Genomic DNA, 11973 nt, shown 5'->3' on the forward strand with positions numbered 1-11973 from the left:
GCTGTGGAACCTCCAACCTGCAACCAAGCTGGACAGAAGGTGGGTAATCTGGGGACTCCCTACATGTGACACTAGTATCTGATGGAGGGCAGGGGACGGGCCAGTTTCTTGGGCTTGGGACTGAAACCTTAACCTGTGGGGTCTGCACTGGCTCCAGGTAGTTAGGGTCAGAAGAGCTTAACAGGGGGGAGGACCCCACATATCCAGTGTCAGAAGTGTTGTGAGCAGAGAAACAGTTTTTCCCTTTAGCGTGGAAGCTCCTCTTCCCACTTATTTACTTAGCTTACCTCTACTCACAGTTCATGTCTTAGCTGAGATGTCTCTCCTTCCAGGAAGTGCTCCTTGAACCTCTAAAGCTGACTTGGGTGCCTTTATATGTAGTAGGACCCATTATCTACTTCTAGTCTATAATTTACTCCCTGGCACTGTATTATAATTGCCTTTGTGCTTGCCAACCACCCCATCTAGACCCCAAAATTCCTTGAAGATAGAGAACCACTGCCCACCACAGTACAACATGTATTAGCACCCTATTAAGTTATGTAATGAAGGAGTAAGTGAATAAAGGACAGGCAAACTAACACAAGGAAGGCTAACTGCAATTCACCAGGACCACTGAATACAAAGCTGCAAAGGTGAGCACCTCCTTTCTAGAAGAATAAAGGTGAGGTTCACCTGGAGTGGGCTGTAAAATGTAGCTAATTCCCTATCCTCCAGACCAGAGGCCTGATAAGTTTCCAAATGAGTTTCTATTTCTTACCACTCCTGGGGGAAAGGCAAGGTTCCCACGGTTTCAGCTGTTTCTTTAAAGGCTGGCGTTGAATATGTGTAAATTCCTGGGCTGCTCCAAGACAGGTCAAATCCTTCCAAGGCATTGCTGGTCCCTGTGGACCAGCTGGAACCTGAAATCAGTAAAATATGGTTAGCTCTGTGAGAAAACCCCTAGGGAAAATGCTTAGTAAAAAATCTCTCAGAGGTTAACAAAGACATCTCCGGGGATGAGGGACAGGGACACAAGAACTACGAAGGACAGAGATGGGTATGGTGCTAGTAGTCACTTCAGGGTTATGGTTCAGTGGAGATAAATTCTCATCCCATTCTTATGATGATGCCACATGCTCCAGTCTGTACATTCCTTTCCCCACAACGTATCACATCTCCCTGTTCCCACCTGCTGCCCGGGATCATCGAATTCCCTCTCCAGATCCTCCAACAGAGTCACGGCTTCCTCGCCGCTCTTTGGACTATGCTGCTGAACCCAGATCTGCAGCTCCTCCGGCAGGATACTCAGGAACTGCTCCAGCACCAGCAGCTCCAGAATCTGCTCCTTCGTGTGCAACTCTGGTCTGAGCCACTGATAGCAAAGCTCCTGGAGTCGGCCCAGCGCCTCCCGGGGCCCCGGCGTCTCCTGGTAGCAGAACTTTCTGAACTGCAGACGAAACAATTCTTGGCAGGATCGGGTACTCCCATTCTGCTTAAGTTTCTGCCCCCAAGAACGGCTTTCTTCTACTTTCACCAGTATCAGCTCTTGTTCCTGAGAATTCTGAGGTCCTGGGGTTGAAACTGTTCTGGATTCCACAGCCATTCTGGGCTGAAAGAGCTTAGCGTGAAGCTCACTAAAACTGGGTCCTGTACTTCAGAGCTTCTTTGGGTAATCTCTTCTTTCCTGAAGGATATAAAAGCACTGTTAACTTACAGCGATGAAAAAAAACCTCTAAGAACTTGTAATAATAAAGATCAGTCACTGGAGTAACGTATGGAGTAGGAACAGGGTGGAGACCGTAACTAATAAACAAGCGACAAAACTAAAAATCACTCACCTCATTCAATGTCTCTCATTCTGTAGAATTCCTACCACATTTATACTATGAGGAATTATTTTAGAGGCAAAAGAAAGCATTAACTTGAATCACATATTGGGAAATTTCCTCTTCAATTCTCTTTCAATCCTGATTGCATCAGGGAGAACAGCCTGTCTTTAACATCATCTGTAAAACTTTCGAAATTCTCTTTAAAATATAGGCCTCAGATTTCCATGGGTAACCATATCTAGCTAGGATTGGATATGCTTTAAAAAATTTATTTTTAGTTACCTTTTACTTACAGCAAATTATGGTGCTTTTCATCTAAGGTAGGAATAAAAATTCATTTTTATTTTTAAAATTCATATTAATTTTTTTAAAATTTTCGTATTAAAAAAATTTTTTTTAATTCATATTAAACATGAGTTGATTTTAATGAAAACATCGTTGGACATTTACCGTTTGATCAAATTTAGTATCTGATGCACTTCCTCAACAAACACTGAGGCACTTATTATGGTCTCTGTCCTGAGCCAGGTATTGGGTACTCTCCTGAATAAGAGTCTACCCAGGAATTAAGCAAGAAGTATTTGTTAAATGCTTACCATATGCCCCAAAACACGTCAGATATTATGAGACATAAAAGCAAAAAGGTTAATCTAAACTCTCAAAATGCTTAGAACTCACAGGGGAGTAAACATTTTAAAAAGTGAAATATGGCAACTAGTAATTTGTGTTTTAAGTTTCATAATGTAGATCGATCATGATCTGATTTTTGAATGGGAGAACTTCGATGGAAGGGTATGCCCTTGAATTAGGACAGATCAGTACAATTTAACCCTAACCTAACCTACTAAAGTTAACTTTAGAGAACAGACTATTTAGCCTGTAGTTTATTAGCCTGTAGTTTATTTACCAGCCCCGTCGCACTAGCCTTTCTATTTTTATACCTCGCTTAAATCGTAGCAAAGTCACAGTGGAGGGAGAATAATTGCCCTTTCTGCCGGAAAGCAGGGGCTTAGATTGCTGGCCTCCCCTTCGTCCCCAAGACACTCGGAGATGCCGCCCCGACAAGGCGCGCAGGCGGAGCAGCGGGGACCCTCCACCCCGCGCCCGCCGCCCGGGCCAAGCGCCCTCCCCGCCCTCCCTCCGCCTCGGGTCCCACGTCCCTCACCGCGAAGACCAGGAGCGACCAGGGCGCGAGCCGCGGACCTGCAGTAGAGAGCCACAAAGACCGGAAGTACCCGCCCGCGGCCTTCCGCTCGCGCGACCTCCCGAGCCTCCGTCCGCCCCGCCCCGTGCTCACAGGCAGCCAATCAGTGCGTGGATCTGGTCCTCCCATCGCTTTCGTGGTGGCCTCGGTACCCGAGGAATGTCGACGCCCGGTCTAGGATGCTCTAGGGGCGGGGGTCCCCGGGGTCCCCGTGGGAAGTCGCCGCTGCCCGAGAGCACCGCTCACCGCCTCGGTCACCTCCGTCCTTGATGTCTTGTCACTCCCTAGTCATCTCACCTCCAGTTTTTCAGAAAATAATTCGAATTTTCCTGTAATTCCTGTGCATTTCCAGTACTGCCGACAGAAGTGAACGTGTGAATGAACTGGGCTGGACAAAAAGTAACAACTATTTTTAGTGCTCTTCCCTGTGCGTATCGTCTGAGCCTCACAACTGCTTTGTGAGGTAGCTGTTTATGCCCACATTACAGCCGTAGACTCTGCCCTAAGTCAGCTAACTGGTGGCCAGAGACGCCGAAGTCGCCGTATTTCAAGGACAGGGGTCCCAGACTTGGAGTCTCTAATAAGGAGTATTTTCCATTTTTCACTGGCTTTAGGTCTTAGTGTTTAAGTTTTCCTTTGGACATTCAGTAGATTGAAAAATGCCTCCTTGTTGATGTTTGGTAGAAACCAACACAACACTGTAATGTAATTACCCTTCAATTAAAAATAAATTTTAAAAAAGATTACCTCATGTTGTTTTCATTTGCATTTCTTTTAAATTAGTGAGCTTGAGTTAATGTATTTCCCTCATATGTGTACTGACCATTTATGGTTCTTCAAAGAAATGGCTTTTCCATTTTTAAAACTGAGGTGTTACTAATTTTCTTTTGTATTTGTGAGAGGAGGATATCAACTCATTTGTCACAAATATTTCCCCTTTTATTTGTATTTAATTGTTTTGTAAATGTTAGTACAAGGTGATACATGGAGAGAAACAACTCTTGTGAGCTAAGACGAAACACATATTTGAAGAAAAAATACTCATTAGCTTTCAGAGTGGCTCACTAAATAATTCCTAATCATAGTGCACAGACTAGAACAATTTTACAAAGCAAGAGAACAAATTATACAACGTTATGCTTCAGCTGTTGCTGCCTAACAAACCACTCCAATACTTAGTGACTGAAATAGGTGTTTTATTGCTCATAATTCTGTGGTTGGGACTTCAGACAGGGCTTAGCGGAGATGCTTTATGAGGTGTCAGCCCATGTAGCTTAATAGGGACTGGAAGGCCCAGGATGATGTCACTCGCCTTGTCGTGGTCTTGGTGTTGTCTTTTGGCTGGAGTCCATTGATTCTCCTCCATAAAGTTTCCTCGAAGTGGCCTGTCCTCTGGGAGTTAGCCTAGACTTTCTTACCTGGTTGTAGGGAAAGAGCAAATTAGCCAAGATGGCAGTGATCAGGCTCTCTCGCCCCACATTTTGTGATTAATAACTTTGCATGTTTATGTAACAGCTGAAATTGTTTCTAGCACTGCACTCACGCGTCTTGCCTATATAAGCACCACCTGAAAAGCCCTTGGCCTGCGTTACGGCTGTGTTTGCTGGGTCAATTCATGAGCGAATGCAACATGTCTGCTGCTGCCTTGCTGCTGCCCTGCCCGTCAGGACAGAATAAACCTATCTGCAGTTCCTACGACACCTCGAATCTTCTTCCAGGTTCCCTGCTCGTGCCTTGCCTATGTATTCAGCGAACAGCGAGACAGGGGTCCTGGTTTCCAACAATGGGAAGGAAGAAGGTAAGATGCTTGCTCTCTTAAGACCTAGGTCTGGAACTTACATTATATTACTTATGTATTCTGTTGGCAGACTAGACTCATGGGAAGGCTCTTGAAATAGACTCTGCATTTTAAGAGAAAGAGTACCTTGAACCTAGGAGGAAATATAGGCGTTATCATTGCATTGTTATGCGTACCTGAGAAGCCTACTATGTAGGAGGACAACTATTGAGAGAGAAGAAATACTCTTAGTTGCAGTGATAGAAAACCGCACTAAATATCCTTAATGTTTAAGCCTTTTTATTACCTAATATTGCTAGGTAAGTGGAGGTCAGGTCATCCACAGGGTTGGTTAATTCAATGGCTTGACAACATTGTCAGGGACCCAGGTCCCTTTCTTCTTTTTGCTGCTCCATGTTTAAGCGTGTTGGCATGCTCTCCAGTCTGACTTCCCTTATGGTCCTAAAGTGGTCTCTGTTCCAGATTACAGATGACATCCAGGGGCAGGAAAAGGGGTCACCTTTATATTTTCTATTTTTAAGACTAAGGAGAACCTTCCCCCCACCAGCAGATTTTCACTCATGTTACATTAGTTAAAATTGCTTCACCTGTCTATGCCTGTCACTAACGAGGGAGGCTTCCAAGGTGAGTGTATACATGCTAAGTTGCTAAGTCGTGTCCAACTCTTTGTGACCCGATGGACTGTGGCCCGCCAGGCTCCTCTGTCCATGGGATTCTCCAGGCTAGAATAGTGGGGTGGGTTGCTCTGCCCTCCTCCAGGGGATCTTCCTGACCCAGGGATCAAACCCATGTCCTTTATGTCTCCTGCATTGGCAGGCGGGTTCTTAACCAAAGGCAACACCTAAAGCTTGAGTCCTCCAAAATAGGCTTGGCCGATTGAGATTCATGTCCTAGAGCTGAGGAGAGGCCAGCCTGTATCTCCTGTATCTCCTGAGAGATACAGTCTGGGGAAGGTGAGTGAGATTAGGTTTATGTTAAAAAAACAGAAAAGGGGACAGATAGATGAGTGATGAGTGCAACAAGAACATCTACTTCAGTAGATAATCTTTTGATAAGTAATGAGCCTTTATTGGTAAGAAAGTGAGACCCTAGGAAAAAAATTCAAATCCTTATCATTCCTTACAAGATGGCACAGACATTTAAAATAAAAACCAATGCCTTAGTTGCAAGAGATGTAGGAAAGATTTATAAAAAAATTCCCAGGACTTGTTTTAAATGCTCAGTGGGATGGCAGCTGATCATTTTAAGAGCTTTGGTCGACAGTCTCCACTTACATGGTGTCTTAGTCCATCTTGCTGTAACAAAAATACCGTAGACTTAGTGGCTTATAAACAACAAAAATATACTTCTTACAGTTCTGGACGTTGAAAAGTTATGGCCGCAGCATCAGCAGATGTGAAGACCCTGTGAAGACCCACTTGTTCATAAACTGGTGGTTGGTGAGTAAAGCTATTCATTCAGTAGAGTCCAACTGCTTGAATTATGTGTCACTTAACAGTGCTATACTTTGTGGTCTTCATCAAGTGAGATAAACTTAACTGTAAACCACTCTTCAGTCATAAAGATGGAGAAAATGGTTTCTGATGCTTAAAGGAAAACGGATCATTCTTTCATTTAGCAAATAATTATTGAATATTATTATATGTGAAACACTGGTAAGACAAGTGAGAGATTCAAATGAAATAAAAGACAAGCTTCCTCACTTCACTTATAACTGTAACTTTTAGAGTATAAACTCAGTGAGGGCAGGGATTTTTTTTCATTGTTGTCTAATCAGTAATGACTAGTATAGAAATATGCAAGCGATAATATTGGTGCTGGTTAAAGTAATTAAACAGGGATTTTAAAATTTGATTAGGTGGTGTTTGGTTCAGGTGAATCTAATGCCTTGGCAGCCTATATAAGCAAACCAAAACCTAAGCCAGAGTTTATTTTTGTAAATGCCTCAAGATTAAGAACCAAACTTAACAACTAATCACAGCCAGCCAACTAGGCTTTCTCAAATGAGGCCATCACTTAAGCTTAAGCATCAATTTCCACGAGTTGCTCCCACATCTGCTCTAAAGCTCCCAGCCATTTTCAGTTTGGTGCTGCCTGATTTGCTTCGATGTTTGTAAAAAGAAGGGCTTCCCTGAGAGCTCAGTTGGTAAAGAATCTGCCTGCAATGCAGGAGACCCTGATTCGATTCCTGGGTCAGGAAGATCCCCTGGAGAAAGGATAGGCTACCCACTCCAGTATTCTTGGGCTTCCCTCGTGGCTCAGCTGGTAAAGAATCTGCCTGAAATGCGGGAGAACTGGGTTCAATCGCTGGGTTGGGAAGATCCCTTAGAGAAGGGAAAGGCTACCCACTCCAGTATTCTGGCCTGGAGAAGTCTACGGACTATGTAGTCCATGGGGTCGCAAACTGTCAGACATGACTGAGTGACTTTCACTTCACTTGCTCAATGAAACTCTTCAAAATTTTCATGAACCTCACTCAGTTTACCTTTTAACAATACCACAACTAATGAGAGTAATGGAAGGATTCAAAGACATAGACTATTCAGAGAGGAACATTTTGAATAATGTACTTGGACTATTTTAATCCAAGATTTATTTTAATCAAGTTTTGACAGACACACAGACAGCAACCATTGAAAGAAGAGTTTACTGCTCAGATACCCAGAGAATGGGACGCATCACATCCCACAGGGGACCACATGGGGTCACTTACAGGGAGAAGTAGAGAGAGCTGGGACTAATCCTTGTTATAGTGCTGAGAAGCAGTCAGCTGGGTGGGGATGTCTCCTATTGAAAGTGGGAGTGGGAAACAAAACACACAGTTGATGCTTGTGATTGCAGGATTTGTGATAGATTGCCGAGTGCCTGATGGTGGAGGTGTTTGTTAAAACTTTGGGTTATTAGTGTGGCTCCACAACTCCAAGACGCCAAATCATTAATACAGAATATCCAGAATAATTGTTACACTATTAAATTCTATTACTGTCACTGTTATATCATCAACTTAGCATTGCATTCAGTGTTTTTTAGAGACAGATGGATTAACAGAACAAGACAGTGCTTATTTGTAGCACCCAAGACAGTAAACAAAAGCCTTATTTACTGAGTTGTTTCTCTGCCTGGATGTCAAAGCCCTTGAGGTTGCACATTCTTGCATTTACCATGCCCAGAACAGAGTTAAAGCCATAGACAGGCTCTTAGTATTGTTTTACGTTTGTTTCCCTTTATGAGTTATCCACAAAGACAAATCTCATCCTAGTTCTTAATCCTGCCAGCCACTTCAGAAGGATCTTCCACCAGGATTCTGTTCTGCCTTAGGGGTGATTCAACAAAGAAAGATACGTTCTAAGATTAGGAAAGAAAAAGCACAATGACTTTATAAATGAATGGATTCAGTTCAGTTCAGTCACTCAGTTGTGTCTGACTCTTTGTGACTGACATGGACTACAGCACACCAGACCTCCCTGTTCGTCACCAACTCCCAGAGTTTACTCAAACTCCTGTCCATTGAGTCAGTGATGCTATCCAACCAGCGCATCCTCTGTCGTCCCCTTCTCCTCCCGCCTTCAGTCTTTCCCAGCATCAGGGTCTTTTCAAATGAGTCAGTTCTTCGCATCAGGTGACCAAAGTATTGGAATTTCAGCTTCAGCATCAGTCCTTCCAATCAATATTCAAAACTGATTTCCTTTAGGATGGACTGGCTGGATCTCCTTGCTGTCCAAGGGATTCTCAAGAGTCTTGAACACCACAGTTCAAAATCATCAATTCTTCAGCTTTCTTTGTAGTCCACCTCTCGCATCCATACATGACTACTGGGAAAACCATAGCTATGACTAGATGGACCTTTGTTGACAAAGTGATTTCTCTGCTTTTTAATATACTGTCTAGGTTGGTCATAGCTTTTCTTCCAAGGAGCAAGTGTCTTTGAATTTCATGGCTGCAGTCACCATCTGCAGTGATTTTGTGCCGGGAGCCAGCACACGAAATCCCACCCATGACAAGGTCATGAGGGAGAAAACCTGACAGGCAAGGCAGATCAGGTTTTCAGGGATTCCAAAAAGCTGCCCCCGGTGCTCACCTTAAAGATGATATCTGTCTTTCTGATGCTTGCTTCAACAGACTACTCCCTAATTTCTGTGACACAGGCAGAAGGCCTTCTCCAATCTCTTCCCAAATAAGAATCAATTTAGAACTTTAATCAGTAAGTTTCCCGGGTGGTGGTATTTTATGAGATTATCCAGGGTGAAAGGAGTGTTTTAATTTAAACTCCTTTGCTGGTATTTTAGTTTGTTTGGCAAATGCGTTTATGCCCTTGGTACTAATATGCATGATTGCTTATAATACCCTAATCATAAAACAGCATAAAGAACCTGATCATATAGGGTCCTTAATAGACATAGAGCCCTTCCGGGGGTGAGGAAGCCCTATTAGAAAACACAAGAAAAATTATTCTAAAAGTGGCTATTGGGTTAACATTTGCTTGCTGTGTTTTTGCTCTTAATGTGCTAAGGTTGCATTATAGAAACCATTGTTAATATAGTTATAGATCTAGAAAAATAAGAGCTTAGCCCTAGTGTGGTAACAATGAAACGGTTGTTAATTGTCAGCCAGGAGTGCTAGGCAGAAGCTGCCTCACTGAAGTCGCAGAGGCTGTATGGGGTAAAACTCTTAGATAAATGCAACTGACAACTTCTGCAGAAGGATTAATTTTTGTGTTAACAAGGTTATACTTCTACTCTGTACTGTTGCCCTATGAGACTGCTACCTTTCAGTTAAGGTCACCATAGAAACAGAAAATAGGTTTACATTCACCTGACTTGCATAAAATGTTAATAGGCCCCAAGGCCAGAAGATAATGTACAAGACCCTCATAAACAAAGAAGTATGCAGAAAACACCCTGGTTTCGTGAAGGACAAGCTGACGTATTGTTAAACTATCTTCCCCTTAGAAATGTACCAACTTAGGGTATAAAAGCTACAGCAAAAAATAAAGCATTGCCAGACTCTGCTGCACGCCCCCCGTCTGGCCTCTCTCTCTCTCTTTTTCTCTCTTTCCCTCGCAGACTTGGCCCTATCAAGGCTGGTCTCACATGTCTTCTCTTGCAGACGCCGTTCATCCTGAGGGTACCCCCTGGATCCTGCCGAGGCTAGACCCTGGCAATTTTGGAGCAAAAAAAAAAAAATTGTCACTGTTTCCCCACCTCTTTGCCATGAAGTGACGGGACCAGATGTCATGATCTTAGTTTTCTGAATGTTGAGCTTTAAGCCAACTTTTTCACTCTCTTTCACTTTCATCAAGAGGCTCTTTAGTTCTTCTTTGCTTTCTGCCACAAGTGTGGTGTCATCTGCATATCTGAGGTTAGTGATATTTCTCCCAGTCCACCGTTTCTCATGATGTATTCTGCATATACGTTAAATAAGCAGGGTGACAGTATACAGCCTTAATGTACTCCTTTCCTGATTTGGAACCAGTCTGTTGTTCCATGTCCAGTTCTAACTGTTGCTTCCTGACCTGCATACAGATTTCTCAGGAGGCAGGTCAGGGGGTCTTGTATACTCATCTCTTTAAGAATTTTCCACAGTTTGTTGTGATTTTGGAGTCAAAGGCTTAGGCAAAGTCAATAAAGCAGAAGTAGATGTTTTTCTGGAACTCTCTTGCTTTTTCGAGGATCCAACCGGATATTGACAATTTGATCTCTGGTTCTTCTGCCTCTCCTAAATCCAGCTTGGCCATCTGGAAGTTTAGGGAGTAACTGAAAGGACAGTTCTGCTAAAGGAACTGAATGAAATATTTTCTAATGGTTTTGTGGGTAGGAAACTTTAGAGTGAAGGGGAAGCTTTTCTTTTTTAAAGCTGTAGGACTTGGGTGTTAAAAGACATTCATGTCATTTCATTATAACCATTATCTGTGTTAAAATGAATGTGTTTAAAAATCTAATTTGGTTGTCTTGAACTTGTATTATTTGCCTAAATTCTTTTGTTGTTGTAGTAATCATTATTAGAAAGAAATTGAGGGTTTAATTGAATTTTTTTTTTTTTTACAGAACAGTGAACTTATTGAATATTCATTTTTGTGGCAACATATAATGATAACTTCATTTCTTTTAATCTTGTTAGGCAGCATGATGGGAAATGACTGATTTATATACTACCTCTGTGGATGCTTCCCAAGTGGTTCAGTGGTAAAGAATATATCTCTAATGCAGGAGATGCAGAGGTGAGGGTTCAATCCCTGGGTCAGGAAGTTCTCCTGGAGCAGGAAATGGCAACAACACTCCAATATTCTTGCCTGTAAAATCCCATGGACAGAGGAGCCTGGCAGCTCATGGGGTCACAAAGAGTTGAACACAACTGAGAGCATGAGCGCGCACACACACACATTACCTCCAGGCTTTCTGAATGCTAAAATACACTTTTATGTTTAAAACATTTTCAGGAGGTGCAATTCAATTTGCTTATTTCTGGATTTGTCATGCTTTTACAAATTCATTATTTTATATTGTGTTTTTGTGCCCGGGATTGTACCACTGCAGATAATAACACTTTCCTTTGGCTATTTCTTTTGATTATACTAAAAAAGCCAATTGAGTGCCTTTTGGTGGAACTATCTTTATTTTTATAATCTATCAGTTTGAGGTTTGTGGTGCAATGATCAAGAACCTGCCTGCCAAGGCAGGAGATGCAGGAGACCTGGGTTTTATCCCTGGGTTGGGAAGATCCCCTGGAGGAGAGTTTGGCAACTCACTCCAATATTTTTGCCTGGAGAATCCCATGGATGGAGGAGCCTGGCAGGTTGCAATCCACGAGACTGCAAAGAGTAGGACATGACTGAAGTGACTGAGCCCACGCACATACAGAGACTACAAGATGACTTTCATTACCAGATGTGGAAGTGTTACCCAAAGGAAACCAGCACTTTGGGGAGGTTGGGACAAGCGGGTATATGCAGAATAATGTAATGGTTATGAATTCAGCTTCTGGATAAGACTGGGTTCAAATCCCTGCTCTCTCAGTGATTAACTCTGTGACTTGTACAAACTTCTTAAATTTTCTATGCCTCCATTTCCTTTTCTGAAAAATGGGTGTAGTTAAATTACCTACCTCATAAGGCTGTTGGAATACATTTAGAACAGTGCTCGATGAATGTGTATTGTTGGTAT

The 11973-nt window shown here is 42.7% G+C and overlaps 1 protein-coding gene across 2 annotated transcripts in view; it reads right to left on the bottom strand.

The window, feature by feature from the left end:
* The window catches only part of ZNF397 (zinc finger protein 397), a 49692-nt gene extending 46657 nt beyond the window's left edge, over window positions 1-3035 (bottom strand). For both annotated transcript variants that reach the window (XM_065932369.1, XM_065932368.1), the window contains exons 1-3: window positions 2977-3035; window positions 1172-1666; window positions 761-902 (exon numbers count right to left, since the gene is read on the bottom strand). In XM_065932369.1, coding sequence (XP_065788441.1) covers window positions 761-902; window positions 1172-1585 — 556 coding nt within the window. In that variant the 5' untranslated portion in view covers window positions 1586-1666; window positions 2977-3035. The remainder of the gene's footprint in view (window positions 1-760; window positions 903-1171; window positions 1667-2976) is intronic.
* Window positions 3036-11973: the final 8938 nt, after the last annotated feature.

The sequence above is a fragment of the Muntiacus reevesi genome, chromosome 4, assembly GCF_963930625.1.
Source record: "Muntiacus reevesi chromosome 4, mMunRee1.1, whole genome shotgun sequence".
In the NCBI taxonomy this organism is placed as follows: domain Eukaryota; kingdom Metazoa; phylum Chordata; class Mammalia; order Artiodactyla; family Cervidae; genus Muntiacus; species Muntiacus reevesi.